The sequence below is a fragment of the Ceratotherium simum genome, chromosome 9 (assembly GCF_057802395.1).
Source record: "Ceratotherium simum simum isolate JZ-2026a chromosome 9, ASM5780239v1, whole genome shotgun sequence".
NCBI classification, from domain to species: Eukaryota; Metazoa; Chordata; class Mammalia; order Perissodactyla; family Rhinocerotidae; genus Ceratotherium; species Ceratotherium simum.
The window spans coordinates 2912633-2936987 of NC_141908.1; the positions used below are offsets into that span (position 1 = coordinate 2912633).

General features: G+C 38.4%; 1 protein-coding gene and 1 pseudogene across 14 annotated transcripts in view; one reads left to right on the forward strand and one right to left on the reverse strand.

Annotated features, from left to right (window-relative positions):
• Positions 1-8405, forward strand: part of SAP130 (Sin3A associated protein 130) — a 78448-nt gene extending 70043 nt beyond the window's left edge. For all 14 annotated transcript variants that reach the window (XM_087435004.1, XM_087435001.1, XM_087435005.1 and 11 more), the window contains 3 exons: positions 5889-5992; positions 7109-7222; positions 7463-8405. In XM_087435004.1, the coding sequence (XP_087291130.1) occupies positions 5889-5992; positions 7109-7222; positions 7463-7621 (377 nt within the window). In that variant the 3' untranslated portion in view covers positions 7622-8405. The remainder of the gene's footprint in view (positions 1-5888; positions 5993-7108; positions 7223-7462) is intronic.
• An 11341-nt stretch (positions 8406-19746) lies between these two features.
• LOC101391723 (archaemetzincin-2 pseudogene) lies at positions 19747-20838 on the reverse strand (annotated as a pseudogene).
• Between the last annotated feature and the right edge of the window lie 3517 nt (positions 20839-24355).

A 24355-nucleotide genomic window follows, 5' to 3' on the forward strand; every position in this document is an offset into this window, starting at 1 on the left:
CTCAGCCAAGTGATCAAGGTCAGCATCAGTAGTGATGAGTCATGTTAATAGCGTGTACTCTTCACAGGCTGTGATGTCAAGGTACTTCCTTTCTGTGTCTCTCAAAAACCCATAACCTCAATCTATTCCTAAGAAAAACATCAGACAAATCCAAATAGAAGGGTATCCTACAAAATACTTGACCAGTACTCTTCAAAACTGTCAAGGTCATCAGAAGCAAGGAAAGTCTGAGAAACCATCAAGCCAGGAGGAGTCTAAGGAGACATGACAAGTAAATGTGATATGGTATGTTGATTGGATCCTGGAACTGAAAACAGTAAAAAAAACTTGTTAAATGTTCAGCATCACTAGTCATTAGAGAAATTTAAATTGCGATGTCACTACACACCTGTCAAAACAACGGAAATAAAAAATACTGATAATGCTAAGTGCTAGTGAAGGTGTAGAGAAGCTAGATCTTTGAGCGCTTTATGTTATCCTACTGCCTTCTGGCCTCCATTGTTTCTCCTGAGAAATCAGCTGTTGATTTTATTGGGGTTATCTTGTAAATGATGCATCATTTTTTTTCTCTTGCTGCTTTGAAGATTTTCTCAACTTTAACTTTCAACATTTTTACTATGATATGTGTGTCTGTGGGTGTCTTTGCATTTATCATACGTGGAGTTCCTTGAGCTTCCTGGATGTATAGGTTATTGTTTTTCAATAAATTTAAGAAGTTTTCAGCCATTTTTTTTTTAACTATTTCTTCGGCTTCCTCTCTCTTCTGGTACTCCCATTACATGTATGTTGGTACTCTCGATGGTGTTTCACATTTCTCTGAGGCCCTGTTCGCTTTTCTTCATTCCTTTTTCTCTCAGTTCTTCAGCTTGCATATCTGTCTTCAAATTTATTAATTCTCTTGTACCAGTTCACATCTGCTGTGGAGCCCCTCTAGTGGATTTTTAAAATTTCGTTGATTATACTTTTCAACTCCAAAATTTCATTTGGTTCTTTTTTATATGTATATAAGATTTCTATCTTTTTTTTTATATTCTCTATTTAATGTGACATGATCATCATACCTTCCATTACTTCTTCCCTCATGCCTTCCTTTCATTCTGTGAATTTATTTATAGTGACTGCTTTGAAATCTGTTTCTGATAAATCTGACATCTGGCCACTGTCACAAGCAGTTTCTGTTGCCTGGTATTTTTTCCCCTCATATGGGTTATACTTTCTTGTTTCTTTGCATGCCTCGTGATTTTTTGTTGGAAACTGGATAACTTAAACAAACTTAGGTATATATGGAGGCACCACTGGATCCTGGTCTCTGGCTCCCTGGGGATTGTTGTTGGTATTTGCTTGTTTGTGTGTTAGTGACTGGCTGGATTGTTGGAGTGACATCTCGTCACCCCCACCCACAGCACCAGTGCAGGTGTTGAGCCTCTGATGTTACTCAGGGAGACACAGCCCTGGGTATGCCCACAGTCTGCCTGATGACAGTGGCACTGGCAGGGCTCTCTCCCACTTTCCCTGACCACACTCAGCTGATAGACCCCACTAATTGCTTGCTGTTTACTCTACTAGAGCACAGTTCTGGAATTTACTGTGGAACACAAATTAAATTCCTCCACAAATTACTGTAGTCAAATTGTAGCTCATTGCCAGAATAGTTTCTGAGGTCAGTGTTTGATATTTGTTCTGCCCCCACGAGGGCTTCTCCCAGCTCTCTTCGTCCTTGTTGTCTCCTGTAAACTAGTCAGCCCACAGTCAAGGCTGTATCTTCATGAGATCTACAGATTTCCTCCCAGTTGCCTTTCACTACAACCTCACCGTTCTTGGGAGCACCTTTATGTTTGAACTTCACACACTGTTGCAAATGGAGTTGATTACTTTGAGAAGAAATTAGAAGCTACCTATTTTATGGCCTGTTTCTCAACCCATCCCACCCCCAGCAGAATCTCTGAGCCTAGGGCTCTAGAAATGGCAGTGGGGACAATGGCAGCCTTCTGTCTAACACCCTACTCTAGGAGGTGAGTGTTCAGTGGAGGGGAAGAGGAGTGAGCAGCCTAGGGTCTGCTTGGCTTGCCTCTCCTAGCGTGAAACTACCACTTCACAAGCAAGGAGAAGGGCTCCCTGGGCCTTCAGTATTCTCAGCATTCCCTGCCTAAGGTACAGTCTCCATTCCATGGGTGTAGGTTGAACAGAAGGGAGCCCCCACATCTCAATTGTACTTACCTGGGACTGAGCCTCAGGATGGGCCTTCCAGACCTCAGCCTGGGAAGCAGGATGAGAAATGCTGATGTCCTGCTCCTCCTGGGAAGAAAGCCCTCCACCTGGGTACTGGAGGAGAGGGAACCCTGTGTTCTGTGCTCTAGCAGCCTGGAATGGAGTCTCCACCTCACTGAGCTGGGAGGGAGAAGAAGAGAGGGAACAGTCTTTGTTCAGATACCTCGGACTTGCTGTTCTTAACACATCTTAGTAGATTTTCTTGAATAGATGTTTCTGCATTTGCTGTTTGCAAATGTTAGAACCTTTTCCAGAGGTTTAAATGGTTTTTGTTGTTGTTGTTGTTTAATTTTGACAGTTTCACTAGGGAGCAGGTTAGCAGAATACTGTCATACCACAAGTCAGTTGTCTTTCATACATTGCTGAGCTACTCTGGAAAATAGTTTGACAGTTTCATAAAAACTAAACATACACTTACTGTATGATCCAACAGTTGCACTCTTGGACATTTATCCCAGAAAAATGAAAACCTGTGTCCACAGAAAAATCTGTGCACAGATGTCCATAGCAACTTTTTTTGTAATAGCCAAAAACTGGAAACAATGCAGATGACCATCATTAGGCAAATGATTAAGCAACTTGTGGTACCATTGAATACTACTCAGGAACAAAAAGGAAAGAACTAGTGATCATGTAACAGCTTGAATGGCTCTCAAGGGCATTATGCTTATGCTTAGTGGAAAAAGCCAATCTTAAAAGGATATAGATATTATGTCTATATAACATTCTTGAAATGACACGATTGTACAGATAGAGAATGCTAGGAGTTAATGGTGGGGAGGGGCGGTGTGACCATAGAGGTGTAGGAGCAGAAGGGGGATCTTTGTAGTGATGCAATAGTTCTGAATCTCAGTTGTGATGGTGGTCACATGAATCTACACGTGCGATACAATGACATAGAACTACACTCACACTTTACATCAATGGCGGTTTCCTGGGTTTGATACTGTATTGTAGTTATGTAAGATGTAACCAGTGGGGGAAACCTGGTGAAGGGAAACACTTAACCTCTCTTTAATTTTTTTTAATAATGCCTTTACTGACATATAATTCACGTAGCGTACAATTCACCTATTAAAATGTACAATTCAGTGATTTTTAGTATATTTACAGAGTTGTGCATCCATCACTACAGTTAGTTTTAAAACATTTTCACTGCACCAGTAAGAAACTCCACACCTCTTAGCTATCATCCCCAATCCTGCCATCTTCACTCCTCCCTACCCCCCCAACCCTGGGCAACCTCTGATCTACTTTCTATCTCTAGGTTTCCCAATGCTGGACATTTCATATGAATGGAATTGTATCATATACAGTGTTCTGTGACTGGCTTATTTTACTTCACATAATGTTTTCAAGGGTCATCCATGTTGTAACATGTATCAATACTTCATTCCTTTTTTTTTGCCAAATAATATTCTATTTTATGGATATACCACATTTTACTTATCCATTCATCACTTGATGGGCATTTGGGTTGTTTCCACTTTTTGATTATTATGAATAATGGTGCTGTGAACATTTGTGTACGCATTTTTGTATGGATATCTATTTTCATTTCTCTTGGGTATATACCCAGGAATGGAATTTCTGGGTTGTTTGGTAACTCTGTATTTAACATTTGAGGAACTGCCAGACTGTTTTCTGAAGTGGATACATTGTACTTTCCCACCAGTAATGCATGATTTCTTTACATTCTCACTGACACTTACTGTGTGTCTTTTTGATTATAGCATCCCTAGTGGGTGTGAAATGGTACCTCACTGCAGTTTTGATTTGCATTTCCCTAATGCCTCATGATGTGGAACATCTTCACGTGTTTATTGGCCATTTGTATATTTTTTTTGGAGAAATGTCTATTTGAATCCTTGTCCCTTTTTAATTGGTTTGATTTTTATTATTGAGTTGTAAGAATTCTTCATATGTTCTAAATAACTAGTCCCTTATCAGGTATATGTCTATACTGTCTTTGCAACTTCCTGAGAATCTATAATTATTTCATAATTTTATTTATTTATTTATTTTTCCCCCAAAGCCCCAGTAGACAGTTGTATGTCATAGGTGCACATCCTTCCAATTGCTGTACGTGGGACGTGGCCCCAGCACGGCCGGAGAAGCGGTGCGTCGGTGTGTGCCGGGATCCGAACCCGGGCCGCCAGCAGCAGAGCACGCACACTCAACCGCTAAGCCACAGGGCCGGCCCTATAATTATTTCAAACTAAAGTTTTTTTAAATGCTTGTAATGAAATACACAAGTACATCTAAAACTGCTGAAATCTGGCTAGGGTTGGTGGACTTTATCAATGTCCTGGTTGTGATGTTGTACTATAGTTTTGCAAGATGTTACCATTGGGGGAAACTGGATAAAGAGTACACAGAATCTTGCTGTATTATTTCTTACAACTGCATGTAACTCTACAATTATCTCGAAAAAGTTTAAAACTTATTTAATCATATTCATGCTAATATTTGCATACCAGATAGGGATTTTTTTTTAATTGATGAACTTTGCTACTTAGAGCAGTTTTAGGTTCACAATAGAGTTGAACAGAAGGCACAGAGATTTCCCATATATCCCCTGTCCCCAGACATGCATAGCCTCCCTCACTCTCAGCATCCCCCATCACAGTGCTACATTTGTTGCATTTGATGAACTTACACTGACACATCATTATCACCCAAAGTTCATTGTTTACATTAGGGTTCAGTCTTGGTGTTGTACATTCTATGGGTTTTGACGAATATATAGATAGGGTTTTTTCAAGATTAATTTTTAAAATAATAAGTTAAAATTTTTTTAATTTTAAAAAATAATTTCAATTATTCATGTAACGTGTAAATACGTTTTAAGTCCTAGTTACAGTAATTAAAACTTCACAAAAAAGCTATACTCACCTTTGACAAGTATCCCTCAATCCTAGTTTGTCTCTCCCCATTCCATATGATACATTTCATATTTATTTCACTACAGTTCTAGTTACTGGACTTTTCTACCCAAATTTAAATGTTATTCAAATTTGATTCCTGTGATTTCTCCAGGATCTAGATAACACCAAAGAGCTTCAAAGACTTCATGCTCAGCTCTCCACATGCTTGCAAAAGCATCACATATGAGCAAGGCTCCAACCCACTAGAGACTATTTCCTCTCTTTTAAGAGATTATAATATTAACTTGCTCTCTTTTGAACTCACTAGATTATCAGAGTATGTCTTTAAAGTATTCTTCTGAGGTGGACAAAAAGCTTTTTTTTTGGTGAGGAAGATTGGCCCTGGGCTAACATCTTTGCCCATCTTCCTCTACTTTATACGTGGGACGCTGCCACAGCGTGGTCTGACAAGTGATATGCAGGTCCATGCCCAAGGATCCGAACCTGTGAACCCCGGGCCACCAAAGCAGAGTGTGTGAACTTAACCACTATGCCATTGGGCTGGCCCCCAAAAAGAGCTTTTATTCATGTTGTGACCTCGATTCCTAATGACTTAAATGCAAAGGATTTATTAAAGATGTTTAAGTAAAGAAATTCTTGATCAAATAGTAGCACTTAGGCGGCTTGAACACAAATGATTTTAGCTTTATAAAAATAGAAAAATATATGTATGTGTTTTTTTTATGGTTCCAGAGGAGAAGAAAGCTATGCTACAGGAAATAGCTAATCAGAAAGGAGTATCCTGTCGTGCCCAAGGCTGGAAAGTCCACCTCTGTGCTGCCCAGTTGCTCCAGCTGGTAGGTGGAGTTCTAGCAGTCATTAAGTCATGCTGAAGAGAGGAACAGATGCTGGAGACGTCTGAGTTCGTAGAGCATTTTCTTTTGAGTAATCCAGAAACATTCCCAACTAACATGGGTCATGGCAGAATTTTTATGTGTGCCATGTAATATTATATCTATTCCATAGATATAATCTAAATATATCTTAATTCTGGTACCCAGAACCAAAATATATTGAACAGCTGTTGTGTAAGACCTACAGTTAAGGTTCAGTATTATGTATTGCTGTGACATCTGAAACAGGGGGAGCCTCAAATGGCCTAACTGTAATCCCCTTCCGCCCTGCTCCTTATCATGGGGACCAAGCACAGTTCCCAAGTCTCCCTGAATAGTGGGCTTCAGTTCTCTGCCAGTTTGTGATGGTATTCAAATAAGCCACTTACATCCTCCCATGGGAACCAGGGGGCACCTCTCCCTCTTGATACTACAAAGCCTGCCTCCTACAGCCCCTGCTTGTTCACTCTGTTCCCGAGTGCAGCCCCCGTGTGGCCCTGCGTGGTGTGCGATGTCCTCTTCCCCTGGGCTGTGAGTATATTGACTAGTAAACTGCTGTTGATCTCATCTGTCCAGTGTTGGCGGGTGTTCTGTGTTCAGCCATTTTCATAACCCTAGGGTGGGAATCCTTCCTTGACCAGTGAGGTGAAAGGGAGGTGATCAAAAACAACAACCTCATCAAGTTTTTCCATCTTTGGAGTAGCAATGATCTGAAGAACATTGTCTGTTATGAATATCTAAAACAAATGTAGTGCCTTGGCTAGTTTTTGTACTTAGCAGAAAAGCATATTTCTGTGAAACTTGCAAACTCGTTTCTCGGAGGAATTGTGAATTCAAGGCAGTATTTAAAAGTTATCCTTGAGGATGGACTCTGAATTATGGCAAATTATAATGTAAATTGCTGTTTGATCAATTTCCCTTACTATACCTTAGTACCTTAGTCATTGGGAGGAATGATTTTATCACCCAAACAGCTCTTATACCAGTTTACAAACGTGGTTCAAGGTGGGTTCATTTGCCTGAAGTTGACAATGAAAAGTATCTCTGAAGTCACAATGCCCTCCCTCTTGTGTGTTGCAGACGAATCTAGAACATGATGTTTATGAAAGACTGACCAACCTACAGGAAGGGATCATCCCAAAGAAAAAAGCAGCAACTGATGATGATCTACACCGAATAAATGAGCTAATACAGGTTGGAATGATCAACCACCTTATGGGGTTGACTATAGTCTTACTTCTCCCTTTTCTTCCCTCTTCCACTAATATCTTTAGTAAAAACCTATTATTTACTTCCACTTGCGTTACCAAGAAACACTAAAATATTTTTTCTATATGAAAGCCTCAAAATGGCCTCAATCCAAAGGTGAGAGGTTCTTTAAAAGCTAGTCATCCTCAAGATTACTGATTGATAATGTAATGTCTTTTGTTTCAGGGAAATATGCAAAGGTGTAAACTTGTGATGGATCAAATCAGTGAGGCCAGAGACTCCATGCTTAAGGTTTTAGATCATAAAGATCGTGTCCTGAAGCTTCTAAACAAAAATGGGACTGTCAAGAAGGTGTCAAAATTGAAGCGAAAAGAAAAAGTTTAGACCCAGAAGAATCAGGACTTTGGAAACAGAATTTATGAAGAATGATGGTGGGGGTGGGGGGAGGGTTTTGGTTATTTTGAAAGTGGAACATTGAAATAAAGGAAGCGTTCCTTAATTCACACGTGAAAGCAGAGGGACCCATGGCATCCAGTGGCACAAAAGGATCAGAGCTGATCTGACACAGTGAACTCCATTCTTTCTTTAGGCGTATCCCTCTTAAACTTACTGTGTCATATATGACTCCTGATGCATCAGTGTCGACCAGTTGGAATCAGTGACACAAATGAATGGCTGGCATTTTTCAGCCTTCCGGTTCACAAACTGTATTTATCTGATGGATTCCTGCAGGACCCATACTGAGCCTAGACTGAAAGTTTCCACTCGGACCATCTGTTATCTCTCTACACTGAAAATCAAACCTGTTCCCCTCCCCCCAGTCAGTTCTTATTCTGTCTGACCTTCCAGTTCCCAAGCTGGCCTTTTACAGCAGCGCCATGGCACCGAGCGATCTGCCCCATCTCACGCTCTAAAGGGTTTGAACTATCAATTCTTGTCATTTTTTTAACGAACCATTTCAAAGTGAAATTGTTATATTGTCTGTCCTGCGTGTGTCAGAGTTGAGTTTTTTTGGAGGTTCAGAGCAGGCAACACCCTAAGTTGCTCTGAGATCCTTGTTCTGAAGTACATTCTTGGTTACCTGTACTTCTGTAGCTGGTGTGATGCTGTTAATTGTATGTACCACACATCTCCAAACGTTAATAAAGGACTCAAAGAGGTTTTTGCACATGAGCAGTTTGCATCTTTTTATAAAGTTAATCAGTGCTGTACTGAACATCGCTTGAGTGTTTACCCTACTCTTGAGTGTTTACGCTACTGTAGGTTCTCACGCTTGGTTGAGTCTACTTTGTTCAAGTTTTGTTACTCCACATAAAAAGTTCTGCTTATCCAGGTACTTTGAAGATGTCACAATGGTGAAGTCTGTTGGCTCTTGGTTATCTTAAATATAAAAGTATATTGTATCCCGTTGCAGATATAAATTGGTCAATTTATAGGGCAATTAAGACTGCAATAGTGGGGGTGGAGCTTCCAGGAGGGTAGATTTTCTTCACAAGGTTGCTCTTGCTTCCTGTGATCTAGCTGGGTTGCTAAGGTAGCCCAGCCTTGCTTCCTTTGGGCACAAGCAACCCTCTCTCTCCCTTCTAACTGGATAGTCTCCTTCCAGCTAGACATGCTTCCAGTTGCCAACTCGTCTCTTTGCCCTGATCTGAACAGATTTGAGACAGGGAGTCTGTGCCAGTCCTGACGTGGTCTTTGGGACCAGTGCTCTGGCTCTCCTTGGACTGGCTCACCTGAGACAGCCTTAGTCGAATCAGAAAGGTAAGCTCTCACCTGGTATAGGATTGGAAAAGAAAGAAGCAAAGCAGGCTTTTGGCCTTCCTCCGGTTAGGCCACATAGGACTGCGTAGCCTAGGCTAAAGAAGTCCTCGGAACAATCGAGGCTGCTTCACCAGTGTTTCATTGGGGTATGGAGCCAACTTTAGAAGATTTTCCTGATTGACAGCTAGGCGCCAGTGTAGTGTGGCTGTGCTAGAACAGTGTGTCTTTGCCTCAGGTTCTCATCTGCATCTCATCCCGGTGATCTCATGTGGTGTGCTGGCTAGTAAAGGACAGGGTTCGGGTATTTGGGGTCTTGCGTTACAGATGTGTTCTCTCTAAAAGTAGCGTCACTTCCATTTAAACAGAACTTAGATAACCCTGGTCAAAAGAAGCCTGTTACTGCAAGCTTTGATGTCAGTGCAGTTAGAGCAATAGTGTGTTCAGTTTTCCCTCACCTTATGAGGATGATACAATCAGAACTTGAGAGAGGCAGGGGACATGACGTTTGTCCATGTACACAATGTTATTTAAAAACAGCTTTATTGAGGACTAATAGACATAAAGTAAGCCTTTTAAGGTATACAATTTGATAAGATTTGACACATGCCTACACCCATGAAACCATCACCACAATCAAGATAGTGAACATACCTATCAGACCCAAAAGTTTCCTTGGGCCTCTGTGATTCCTCGACTCTCGTCCCACCTGCCTCCCCATCTCCAGGCAAATGTTCATCTGCTTTCTGTCACTCTAGATTAGCTTGCATTTTCTGGGATTTTATATGAATGAAATTCAGTATGTTCTTTTTTGAGGGAAGGAGTCTGGCTTTTACTCCACATAAGGGAAATTTATGCTGAGACTGAGTCATGTGGCTTGTTTCCATAGCTTATTGCTGAGTCGCGAGCATTCTATAGTGTGGATAACCCACAAGCTGTTTCTCCCTCTGCCCGTGTGAAGACATCGGGTTGTCAGCAGATTTGGGTTATTACAAATACACCTGTCTTGCACATCTCTGTTCCTTGTGTGGACATGTGCTTATGCACAGTTTTTAATTGATTTTATATTAGTTTTGATTTCCAGGGATTCATGACCAGAAGACAGTGCTGAGAAGTCCAGACACAAAGTGACTCTTGGTCCAGAAAACTATTGTTCACATACTTAAAGATTAGAAAGAATTGGAAATATATTTGAGGTAAGACTTGGATTTGGCTTCTGTTCTTTACAGTGGAAATTCAAAGAAATGTAAATCTGGAAAAAGAGTTTTAACCCCTCTACTTGGTCTGGAAAATCTTTCATATTATTTTTTAAAACCTAGATATTTCAAAAGATCATTAAATAGAAAATGCCTTATAGTATTTTCATTTTCAGTGATTTTTATCATAATTATATAGAATCACACAATTTTAGAGTTTAAAAGGTTAGAGGTTATATAGTCCAACCCAACCTGTGATGAAATGCACACCTTTGAAAGGATGTAATTTTTCATACTTTTTTATTGTAAAATATGGCACAGATACTGAAAACTACATGAAACAGATGTATAGCTTCATAAATTCTTAAAAGAACAACTTTGAAATTACCACCCAGAGTAAGAAATAGAGCTTTGCTAGCCACCTTAGAAGCCCCACAACTGCTCCATCCCAATCACAACCCAACCCTTTGCCTCCCCCAGAAATAACCGCCTTGACTTTTTTTTCAAATAACCAATTTTTTTGTGGTGTAATTATATAGACTAAAATACCTAAATCTTACATTTACAGTTTTATGCGTTTTGACAGATATGTACATCCATGGCTAACATCCGAATACAGATGCGTGACACTACCATAACCCCAGAAAGAGTGCCCCTTTGTAGTCAATACACCTCTGCTCCACCCCCCCAAACGTAAACACCAATCTGCTGTCCGTTATCATAAATTAGTTTTGTCTGTTCTTGAACTTCATATAAAAAGGATCATATACTACATACTTATTTGTGTCTGGCTTTTTTGCTCAACATAATTTGAGATTCATCCATTTGTTGTACGTATCATAAGTTGTTTCCTTGTACTGCTGAGTGGTATTCAGCTGTGTGCATATACAACAATTTGTTTATCCATTTCCCTATTGAAGGGCATCTTGCTTCCAGTTTTTGACTATTAGGGCTAAAGCTGCTATAAACATTCGCATCTAAGTTCTTTTGTGGAAATTTTTAAATCAGTTGGGTGAAAACCTAAGAGTGTGATTGTTAGATCTAAGGTAAAACTATGTTTAGTTTTGTAAGAAACTGCCGAACTGTCTTCCGTAGTGGCTGCACCCTTTTGCACCCCCCCCCAGCAGTTAACGCGAGTCCTGCTGCTCCGCATCCTCGCCAGCGTTCAGTGTGAGCAATGTTTTGGCCTTGAGCCGTTCTAATTGGTGTGTAATGGTATCTCACTGTTTTCATTTGCAGTTCCCTAATGACATAAGATGAGCATTTTTTAATGTGCTCATTTGCCATCTTTGTATTGTTTTGATGAAATATTTGTTCAGACCTTTGCCCATATTTTAATTGGTTGTTTCTTTTCTGATTGAGTTTTAAGAGTTCTTTGTATATTTTGGATACAAGTCCTTTGTCAGATATGCGTTTTGCAAATATTTTCTCACAACTGTGGCTTATCTTTCCATTTATTTAACAGTGCCTTTTGAAAAGCAGAAGTTTTTATTTTTAGGAAAGTACATCAGTTTTTTCTTTCATGAACTGTGCTTTTGGGTTATATATAAAAACTCATTGCCAAACCGAAGGTAACCTAGATTTTCTCCTATATTTTGTTATAGGAGTTTTATAGTTTCATGTTTTACATTTACGTCTATGATGATTCATTTCTAAATAATCTTTGTGAAAGTTATAAGGTCTGTGTAAAGATTTTTTTTTTTTTGCATGCAGATGTCCGGTCATTCCAGCACCATTTGTTGAAAAGACTATCCTTCCTCTGTTAAATTGCCTTTGCTCCTTTGTCGCAGATTGGTTAACTATATTTGTGTGAGTCTATTTCTGGGCTTTCTATTCTGGTCCATTAATCTACTTATTCATTCTTTCACCAATACCACTCTGTTTTGATTACTGTAACTTTATAGTAAGTCTTGAAGTTGAGCAGTATCAGTTCTCCAACTTTGTTCTTCACTATTGTGTTGGCTATTCTGGGTCTTTTGCCTTTTCATATAAATATTAGAATCTGTTAATATCTACAAAATAGCTTGCAGGAATTTTGATTAGGATTACATAGAATGTATAGGTCAAGTTGGGAAAGAATTGAATCTTAATAACGTTGAGTGTTCTAGTCCATGAACATGGACTCTCTCTCCATTTATTTAGATCTTTGATTTATTTCATCAGAGTTTTATAGTTTTCCTCATACATCCTGTACATATTTCTTTAGATTTATGCCTAAGTTTTCATTTTGTGTGTGCAGTTGTAAATGGTACTGTTTTTTATTTCATCTTTTGCTTTCTTTTTTTGTGAGGAAGATTAGCCCTGAGCTAACATCCGTTGCCAATCCTCCTCTCTTTTTGCTGAGGAAGATTGGCCCTGGGCTACATGGGCTAACATCCGTGCCCATCTTCCTCTCCTTTATATGGGACGCTGCCACAGCATGGCTTGACAAGCGGTGCATCGGTCTGCACCTGGGATCCAAACCTTGCAAACCCCGGGCCACTGAAGCAGAGTACACAAACTTAACTGCTGCACCACTGGGCTGGCCCATATGTTTTTTATTTCAAATTCTAATTGTTCACTGGTGGTATGTGGGAAAGCAATTAACATTTATATACTGTTAACCTTGTATGCTGTGATATTGCTATATTCACAGAAGTTTTTTGGTCCATTCTTTGAGACTTTCTACTTAATAATGCCATCTGTGAACAAATACAGTTTTATTTCTTCTTTCCCAATTTGTATAGGTTTTATTTCCTTTTCCTGTCTTATTGCACTAGATGTTGAATAGGAGTGGTGAGAAGGGATATTCTTGCCCTGTTCCCAATCTTAGGGGTAGAGTGTCCAGTTTCTCACCATGAAGTGTGATGTTACCTGTAGGATTTTTTGTAGATGTTTTTTATCAAGTTGAGGAATTTCTAAGGCCAGCCGAGTGGTGTAGTGGTTAAGTTTGCAAACTCCACTTCAGCAGCCCAGGGATTCGTGGGTTCAGATCCTGGGTGAGGACCTAAGCACCACTCATCAAGCGATGATGTGGCGGCATCCCATATACAAAATAGAGGAAAATGGGCACAGATGTTAACTCAGGGCTAACCTTCCTCAGCAAAAAAGGAGAGGAAGATTGGCAACAGATATTAGCTCAGGACCAATCTTCCTCACCAAAAAAAAAAAAAAAAGTTGAGGAAGTTCTCCTCTACTCCTAGTTTGCCGAGAGTTTTCTGTCGTAGAATGGATGGTGGTTTTTGTCATATACTTTTCTGCATCACTGATATGATCATACGAGTTTTCATCCTTAGCATGTTGATATAGTAGGTCACATTAGTTGGTTTTTTGTTATTCAACCAACCAGTCAAACTGGCATAAATCCAGAGTAAATCTCACTTGGTTATGCTGTATAGTTCTTTCTACGCGTTGTTAGATTCAGTTTGCCAATATTTAGTTGCATCTGTGTTCATGAACATATTGATCTGCAGTCTCTTTCTTGTACCTGTTTTTGTCTGATTTCAGTGTCGGGGTAATGCTGACCTCATAGAATGAGTTAGGAAGTGTTCTCTCGGCTTGTTTTCTGTTTTCTGGAGGGTTTGTAGAGAATTGGTATAATTTCTTCCTAAAATTTTTGATCAAATTCAGCAGTGAAAACATTTGGACTTGGTACTGTCTTTTTTGGAAAATTATTAATTATTGATTCAATTTTTAAAATAGATACAGATCTATTAAGATTGTCTTTCCATGTGTAAGCTTTGGTGGTTTCTGTCTTTCAAGGATTTGGACCATTTCATCTAAGTTATTAAATTTGTGGGCATAGAGTTGTTTATAGTATTCCTTTATTATCTTTTTCATGTCTGTGGGATCAATAGTGATAAACTTCTTTCATTACATTTTTTAAAAAGATTTATTGAGATATAATTCACATAATGTACAATTCACCTATTGAAGTGTATAATTCAATGACTTTTACTATATCAATTTTACAATATTTTCATTGCCTCCAAAATAGGCCCTGCATCTTGCATGTACCATTACTCCCATTTAGGAGTTGAATACATTTTGAGTTAATTTTTGCATCTGATGTGAAGTAGAGTGTCCAGTTTCATTCTTTTGCATGTGGCTAGCCAGTTGTCCCACCATCATTTATTGAAAAGACTGTTCTTTCACCATCAAATTGTCCTGGCAGTTTGTCAAAAATACGCTAGTTGTATACGTGGAGGCTTATTCTGGACTCGCAGTTCTATTCCATTGGTCTGTGTGTCTAGCCTTAGGCTACTACCACACTGTCTTGTATACTGAAACTTTGTACGAAGTTTTGAAACTGGAAAGTATAAGTTCTCCATTTTGTTACTCTTTTTCAAGATTATTTTGACTATCCTGGGTCCCTTGAGTTTCCAGGTGAATTTTAGGATCAGCCTGTCAATTTCTGCAAAGAAGTCATCTGGTATTTTGATAGGTATTATGTTGAATCTATAGATAAATTTGGGAAATTTTGCCACTTGATTAAGTCTTCCGATCTATGAACATGGACTATCTTTCCATTTATTTAGTATTAATTTCTTTCAACAGTGTTCTATAGTATTCAGAGTAAAAGTTTTTCATTTGTTAAACTCATTTCTAACTTTTATTATTTTGATACTACTGTAAATGAAATAGCTTTAATAATTTAATTTTTTTCATTGCTACAGTATAGAGATACAATTGATTTTTAAAATATTGTATTCTTTATTTTGAAACTTTGACTGAAATATAATTCATATACTGTACAGTTCACCCATTTAAAGTATGCAGTTCAGTGGTTTTTGATATATTTTTAATTTTTTTAATTGTAGTAAAAGAATGTATAACATAAAATTTGCCATTTTAGCCATTTTAAGTAACACTCATATAAATGGAATCATACAATATTTGTCCTTTTGTGTCTGGATTATTTCACTTAGCATAAGCTTTTCAAGTTTTCATCCAGGTTGTGGCAGCATCAGAACTTCATTCCTTTTTATGTCTGAATAATATTCTGTTATATGTGTATGTCACGTTTTATTTTATCTACTTAGAGGCATACCGTGGAGATGGTGCAGGTTTGGTTCCAGACCACCGCAGTAAAGTGAATATCGCAGTAAAGCGAGTCACATGAATTTTTTGTTTTCCCAGTGCATATAAGAGTTATGTTTACACTATACTGTAGTCTGTTTAAAGTGTGCAATAGAATTATGTCTAAAAAAACAATGTAAATATCTTAATTAAAAAATACTTTATTACTGGGCCAGCCCCATGGCTTAGCGGTTAGGTGCACGCACTCCGCTACTGGCGGCCCAGGTTTGGATCCCGGGCACACACCGACGCACCGCTTCTCTGGCCATGCTGAGGCCGCGTCCCACATACAGCAACTAGAAGGATGTGCAGCTATGACATACAACTATCTACTGGGGCTTTGGGGAAGAAAAAAAGGAGAAGGATTGGCAATAGATGTTAGCTCAGAGCCGGTCTTCCTCAGCAAAAAGAGGAGGATTAGCATGGATGTTAGCTCAGGGCTGATCTTCCTCACACACACAAAAAAAAACTTAAAAAAAAAAATACTTTATTACTAGATAATGCTAACCATCATCTGACCCTTCAATGAGTTGTAATCTCTTTGCCAGTGGAGGAACTTGTGAAAAACGCAGTGTCTGCAAAGCACAGTGAAAGGATGTGTGCCTGTGTCTATTGATGGACATTTGGATTGTTTTCACCTTTTGGCTATTGTAAATAATGCTGTAATGAACATTGGCATACAAGCATCTGTTCAAGTACCTGGTTTCAGTTTCTTTGAATATATATCTAGGGGTGGAATTTCTGAATGATATGATAATTCTGTGTTTAGCTTTCTGAGGAACCACCAAACTATTTTCCGTAGTGGCTTTACTATTTTGTATTGCTAAAGTATTTTATTCTTTTTGATGCTATTGTAAATGGAATTGTTTTTTAAATTTGCTTTTGACTTGTTCATTGCAAGTGCATAAAACTACAACTGATTTGTTTTTTATTTTGAATTTTTTTATCGAGGTAATATTGATTGGTTTATATCATTATATAAATTTCAGGTATATATCATTATATTTTGATTTCTGTGTAGACTACATCATGTTTGCTGCTCAAAGACTAATTACCACCCATCACTGTACGCATGTGCAAATCGCCCTCTTCTCCCTCCTCCCTCCCCTATTCTCCCTGGTAACCACCACTCTAATCTCTGTATCTATATGTTTGTTTATTGTTGTCATTGTTGTTTTTATCTTCTACTTGTGAGTGAAATTATATGCTATTTGACTTTCTCCCTAACGTATTTCACTTAGCGTAATACCCTCAAGGTCCATCCATGTCGCACATGGCAAGATTTCATCTTCTTTATGGCTGAGTAGTATTCCACTGTGTATATGTATCACATCTTCTTTATCCATTCATCCATTGATGGGCACTTAAGTTGTTTCCAAGTCTTTGCTATTGTGAGTACTGTTGCAATGAGTATAGGAGTGCAAATATCTTTATGCATTCATATTTTCATGTTCTTTGGATAAATACCCAGCAATGGAATAGCTGGATCATATGATATTTCTTTTCTTAATTTTTTGAGGAATCTCTATATGGTTTTTCCATAGTGGCTGCACCAGTTTGCATTCCCACCAGCAGTGTATGAGGGTTCTCTTTTCTCCACATCCTCTTCAACATTTGCTAATTCTTCTCTCGTTAATTATAGCCATTCTGACAGGCATGAGGTGATATCTCATTGTAATTTTGTTTTGTTTTGTTTTCCAAGTATGTATTTATTTATTTATCTCTCCTTGAGTTAAGGTGTTTCTTTTTTTTTTAATTGGGCCAACATTGATTTATCATGTATAAGTTTCAAGTGTACATCATTATACTTCTATTTCTGCATAGATTACATCATGTTCACCACCCAAACGCTAATTACAATCCATCACCACACACATAGGCCTAATCATCATTTTTGCCCCCCTCCCTCTCATTGTAATTTTGATTAGCATTTCCCTAATAATTAGTGATGTTGAACATCTTTTCATGTGCCTGTTGGCCATCTGTATTTCTTCTTTGGAAAACTGTCTATTCAAATCCTTTGCCTGTTTTAATTGGGTTGTTTGTTTTTTTGTTGTTGAGTTGTATGAGTTCTTTATATATTTTGGATATTAACCCCTTATCAGATATATGGTTTGCAAATATTTTCTCCCAATGTTAGGTTGTCTTTTCGTTTTTTTGATGGTTTCTTTTGCTGTGCAGAAGCTTGTTAGTTTGATGTAATCCCATTTGTTTATTTTTTCTTTTGTTTCGCTTGCCTCATCAGACATGGTATTTGAAAATATGCTGCAAAAACCGATATTGAGGGGCCGGCCCCGTGGCATAGCAGTTAAGTGCACGTGCTCTGCTGCTGGCGGCCCGGGTTCAGATCCCAGGCACACACCGATGCACCGCTTGTCGGGCCATGCTGTGGCGGGGTCCCATATAAAAGTGGAGGAAGATGGGCACAGATGTTAGCCCAGGGCCAGTCTTCCTCAGCAAAAAAAAAAAAAAAAAAAAAGACGATTGGCATGGATGTTAGCTCAGGGCTGATCTTCCTTACCACAAAAAAAATTTTTTTTAAATAAAATTACTATAGCTTTGTAGTATATTTTGTTTTTTTTAATAATTTTTTATTTATTTTTTTATTTATTTATTTTTCCCCCAAAGCCCCAGTAGATAGTTGTATGTCACAGTTGCACATCCTTCCAGCTGCTGTATGTGGGACGTGGCCTCAGCATGGCCGGAGAAGTGGTGCGCCAGTGCGTTCCCGGGATCTGAACCCGGGCTGCCAGCAGCAGAGCATGCGCACTTAACCGCTAAGCCACGGGGCCGGCCCTATAGTATATTTTGAAATCAGGGAGTGTGATACCTCCAGCTTTGTTCTTTTTTCTCAGGATTGCTTTGGCTATTTGGGGTCTTCTGTTGTTCCATATAAATTTTAGGATTCTTTATTCTATTTCTATGAAAAATGTCATTGGAACTTTGATAGGGATTGCATTGAATCTGTAGATTGCTTTAGGAAGTATGGCCATTTTAACTATATTAATTCCTCCAATCCATGATCACGGAATTTTTGTGTGTTGATTTTGTATCCTGCAGATTTGCTGAATTTGTTTATTAGCTCTAACAGTTTTTTGTTAAATCATTACATTTTTCTACATGTAAGATTATGTCATCTGCAAAAAGAGATAACTTTACTGCCTCCTTTCCAATTTGGTTGCTTTTGTATTTATTTTTCTTGCCTAATCGCTCTGGTCTGAACCTCCGGAACTATGTTGAACAGAAGTGATGAAAGCTGGTGCTGGTGTCTTGTTCCTGATCTTAGAGGAAAGCTTTCAGTTTCTCGCCATTCAGTGTGGTGTTAGCTGTGAGTTTTCCATATATGGCTTTTAACACGTTGAGGAATTTCCCTACTATTCCTGGTTTATTGAGTATTTTTACAGTGTTTTATTAAATGCTTTTCTCCATCAATCGAGATGATCATGTAGTTTTATTCCTTTCTTGTATTAATGTGATTTACTACATTGATTAATCATCTATATTCATAAATGATTTTCATCTGTAGTTTCTTTGCTTGTAGTGCCTTTGTATAGTTTTGCTATCAGGGGAATGCTGTCCTCACAGAGTGAGTGAGTTGTGAGTGAGTTAGGAGTATTCCCTCTTCATCAATTTGTTGGAGGAGTTTACAAATAATTGGTGTTGATTCTTCTTTAAATGTGTGGTAGAATTTAGCAGCGAAGCCATCTGGTTTCTGGGATTTTCTTTGTTGTGAGAATTTTCATTACTAATTCGATCTCCTTATCACTTATAGGTTATCATTATTCAGGCTGCTATAACAGAATATCATAGACTGGGTCACTTTAACAACAACCACTGGGGCCGGCCCCATGGCTTAGCGGTTAAGTGCGCGCGCTCCACTACTGGCTGCCTGGGTTCGGATCCCTGGCTCGCACCGATGCCCACTTCTCTGGCCATGGTGAGGCGGCGTCCCACACACAGCAACTAGAAGGATGTGCAACTATGACATACAACTATCTACTAGGGCTTTGGGGAAAAAAAGGAGGAGGGCTGGCAATAGATGTTAGCTCAGAGCCAGTCTTCCTCAGCAAAAAGAGGAGGATTGGCATGGATGTTAGCTCAGGGCTGATTTTCCTCATGAAAAAAATAAAATAAAAAACAACAACCATTTATTTCTCCCAGTTCTGGAGGCTGAGAAGATCAGGGTGCTGCATACCTGATGTCTGGTGAGACCACTGTTCCTGGTTTTCAGATGACCATCTTGTATCCTCACAAGGGAGAGAGCAGAGAGAGAGAGGAAGCAAGCTCTCTCATGTCTGTTCTTTAAGGACACTAATCCCAGTCATGAGAGTTCCACCCTCATGACCTAATTACCTCCCAAAGGCCCATCTCCTAATACCATCACATTAAATGTTAGAATTTAAACCTATGAATTTTGGGGGACGCAAACATCCAGTTTATAGCATAAGTCTATTCAGATTTTCTTTTTTTTTTTTTTTTATGTGCAAGTATTTTACTTTAACTGCTCCTATTTCAAGGTCCTTGTTTTTGGAGGACTTCAAGGCATTTTATTATCCACTCTTTCCATTTCTTAAAGGTTTCCACAAGTTTCAGCAAATTCACATTGTCCTCAGCACTGTTTCAGAGTGAGTCCAGGTATGTCAGCAGATTTATTATCAATCCACCTCACCAGCATTTGTATCTTTCTACAATATGTTGAAGCCAGTAGCACACTGCAACTTGCGTAAATAGATGGGCTAAAGGTCTAGAGATGATGGTTGGCTTCTTCCAAGTGGTTGGAGCCTTGCATTAGGCATGCAAGCCCCTGACAGTGTTGCAGTCCAAATATATGTTCTGTCTCATAGATTTAAGTCTTATGGGATTGAAGCAGCAAAATACTAGGCATTACTGGAATATAATAGTTATCAAAAATTGAATAGTCGCCTGAAGATATTTTCTGGAGCACTTGCACTTTGTTTTCATATCATGAGCTATAAAAATTACTGCCATACCAGGCAGAGCTGAATATTTGCACGCCACCTGTCAAAGAGGCCTGTCCAAAGAGAAAATTCCAGGAGTCTCTCAAGAAAGGTCAGTCATTGTTAACCCCCAACACAGAGTGCATCTTCAGGTTTCTTCCTTTTTGAAAACTTGAGGATGTGCCCTGCAAGAATTTGTGGGCTTTGTGTGTTATCACTGACCCTAAAGGAATACTTCAGTGCAGAAACAGGCAGTGGTTCTGCGAGTTTAGTGTCAAGCCATAGAAAAGTGCTTCCTAGTAACCCTTATGCCATTTAATATGTTCTTCACTGGTAATCCTGGTGTTCCCTAGAGACCTGGTATATGCCAATGGACTGTGTGTAAATACTGCATTTCTGTAGTGATCATTGAAAAACTGTTCAAAGTCTTCACGAGCCTCGTGATGGGAGGTGATACAATCTGACTGCAAATGCAAGGTAGTGAGTCCAAAGATATCACCATCTGGTTGGAAGGATTCGTTCATCCAATGCTGTTCCCCAGCATCTAAGTTCTACTGTTACACAAGTGCCGGATTCTTTGAGATAAGAGCTGTTTTAGTGTCTGTTCAGAGAGCCATACTGTTTGCATCTTTACAGAGGAAGATTCCCGTTGAAGATTGTACCTTACAAGAACAGGAATGTGTAGGCCTGACCATAGAATTGTGTAGGGTCCCTTCACTTCCCACAAGCCTTGACACCACCCACTAGCCTCCCATGGTGGCCTTTGCAAACATCCATTTCTTCTTGAGTCAGTTTTGGTAGAATATGTTTCTAGAAATTTGTCCATTTCCTCTAGATTAGGTTATCTAATTTGTTGGTGTACAACTGTTCATAGTATTATCTTTTTTATTTCTGTAAGATTGGTGGTAATGTCTCTACATTTGTTTCTGATTTTAGTAATTTGAGTCTTCTCTCTTTTATTCTCAGTCTAGATAAAGGTTTATCAATTTTGTTCATCTTCTCAAAAAAACCAACTGTGAATTTTGTTGATTTTTTTCTATCTTCTGTCTCTGCTCTACTATTATTATTTCCTTTTGCTAGCTTTGAATTTAGTTTGCTCTCCTTTTTTTTTAATTCCTTAAGATGTACAATTAGGTTACTGATTTGAGATATTCCTTCTTTTTTCAACATATACATTTACAGCTGTAAATTTCTCTGTAAGCACTGCTTTCACTGCATCCCATAAGTTTTGCTATGTTATGTTTTTGTTTCATTTGTCTCAAAGTCTTTTCTAATTTCCCTTGTTATTTCTTCTTTGACCCATTGATTGGCTAGGAGTGTTTGTTTACTTTCCACACATTTGTAAATTTTCCAGTTTTCTTTCTGTTTTCATTTCCAGTTTTATTCTACTGTGATTGGAAAAGATACTGTGTATGATTTCAGTCTATTTAAATTTTCTGAGACTTGTTTTGTGGCCTAACACATGGTCTATTCTGGAGAATGTTCCATATGTATTTGAGAAGAATGTGTATTCTCCTGTTGCTCAGTGTTCTGTATATGTCTCTTGGGTCTAATCAGTTTATAGTGTTGTTCATGTCCCCTATTTCCCTATGTATCTTCTTTCTGGCTCTTCTATACATTATTGAGAGGGAGGTATAGAGTCTCCAGCTATTATTGTAGAATTGTCTGCTTCTCCTTTCAATTCTGTCAATTTTTGCTTCATATATTTTTGGGCTCCTTAGGTACAAATATGTTTATAATTGTTATATCTTCTTGCTATATTGAAAGTTTTATCAATATGAAATGTCTTTCTGTGTCTCTTCTAATCTTTTTTCAGTTAAATATATTTCTGACAATAATATAGCCACCTCAGCTCTCTTTTTGTTTGTTTTTTTATTGCTGAGAAAGATTTGCCATGAGCTAACATCTGTTGCCAATCTTCCTCTTTTTGATGAGGAAGATTTGCCCTGAGCTAACATCTGTTGCCAATCTTCCTCTTTTTGTATGGGAGCCGCTGCAGCAGCATGGCCACTGACAAATGAGTGGTGTAGGTCTGCATCCAGGAACCGAACCCAAGCTACCAAAGCCGAGCGTGCGAAACGTAACCACTAGGCCGCCAGGGCTCGCCCCCAGCTTTCTTTTGATTACTATTTTCATGCAATATCTTTTTCCATCCTTCTACTTTCAACTTTTTTGTTTCTTTATATCTTAAGTGAGTGTGTTGTAGACAGCATATAGATGGGTTCTTTTTTTTTGTAAATCCAATCTGCTAATCTCTATCTTTTAATAGTAGAGTTTAATCCACATACATTTAATGTGAATCCTGATAAAGAAAGGTTTACTTGTGTCGTTTAGCTATTTGTTTTCAGTGTGTCTTCTGTGAAGTTATTAGGAGTTACTTTGGGGATTACAATTAATATCCTAAATTTATGACAATATGCTTTGAATAATATCAACTTAGTTCTTATAGTATACATACCCTCTGCTCCTATACATCTCCATCCCTCCCTTTTTATGCTATTATTGTCAAAGATTACATTTTTATGCATTATATACCCATTATCATAGATTTATAATTATACATTTTTCTTTTAAATCATATAGGAAAAATAGAGACATTATAAACCAAAAGTACAATAATACTGGCTTTTATATTTACCTATGAAGTTATCTTTACTAGTGTTCTTTAATATTTTTTTATGTCTTTGAGTTGCTGTCTAATGTTCTGTCATTTTAGCCTGAAGAACTCATTTTAGCATTTCTTGTAGGAAAGGTATACTGGTAATCAACTCCCTCAGCTTTGGTTTATCTGGAAATGTCTTAATTTACCCTTCATTCTTGAAAGATAGTTTTGCTAGATATAGAGTTCTTGGGTGGTGGTTTTTTATTTCAGCATTTAAGGATGTCATCCCACTTCCTTCTGGTCTTCATGGCTTCTGAGGAGAAACCTGCCGTTAACCTTATTGAGGATCCCATGTACATGAGGAGTCACTTCTCTTGCTGGTTTCAAGACTCTCACTTTGTGAGTTTCAGCAATTTGACTTTAGTATATCTTGATGTGGATCTCTTTAAGTTTATCCTATTTGGAGTTTGTTGAGCTTCTTGGATGTGTATATGCATGTCCTTCATCAGATGTGGGAAGTTTTTGGCCATTATTTCTTAAAATATCTTTTCTTCCCCTTTCTCTCTCTCTTCTCCATCAGGGATTTCTATAATGTATATTTTGGTATGCTTGATGGTGTCCAACAGGTCCCTTAGACTGTTCACTTTTCTTTCTTCTTTCTGCTCCTCAGATTGGATAATTTCTTAATGTCTAATCTTCAAGTTCATTGATCTTTTTTTCTCCTTGCTCAAATCTACTGTCAAATCCCTTTAGTGAGTTTTTCATTTCAGTTACTGTATTTTCAGCTCCAGAATTTCTTTTTGGTTGCTCTTTATAATTGCCATCTCTTTATTTATATTCTCATTTTGTCCAGACATCATCTCACTGATTTCCTTTAGTTCTTTGTCCATGGTTTTCTTTAGCTCATTAAACACATTTAAGATAGTTTATGTAGGGCTGGCCCCGTGGCTTAGCAGTTAAGTGCGCGTGCTCCGCTGCTGGCGTCCCGGGTTCGGATCCTGCGCGCACACCGATGCACCGCTTCTCTGGACATGCTGAGGCCGCGTCCCACATACAGCAACTAGAAGGATGTGCAGCTATGACATATAACTATCTACTGGGGCTTTGGTGGAAAAATAAATAAATAAAATTATAAAGAAAAAAAAAAGATAGTTTATGTAACATCTTTGACTAATAATTCCAAAATCTGGACTTCCACAGGGATAGTTTCCATCAAACTCTTTATTTCCTGTGAATGGACCATACTTTTCTATTTCTCTGTATGTTTTGTAATTTTTGTTGAGAAGTGGACATTCTGAGCATCATATTGTGGTAACTCTGGAATTCTAATTCTCCCACTCATCAGGGATTGCTATATTTTGTTTGTTGATGGCTGAAGCCATCCTTTTGTGTCTTTTCCATGCTATTTTTGCAAAGTGTTTACTCTTTGTTGTGTGTGTTCACTGAAGTTACCCTTCTATTGTATCTACCATCAGCCAGTGACCTGACAAAGATTTCCTTAAATGTCTGGCCCCCAAGAGAGAGAAAAAAATACATCCCATGTGTT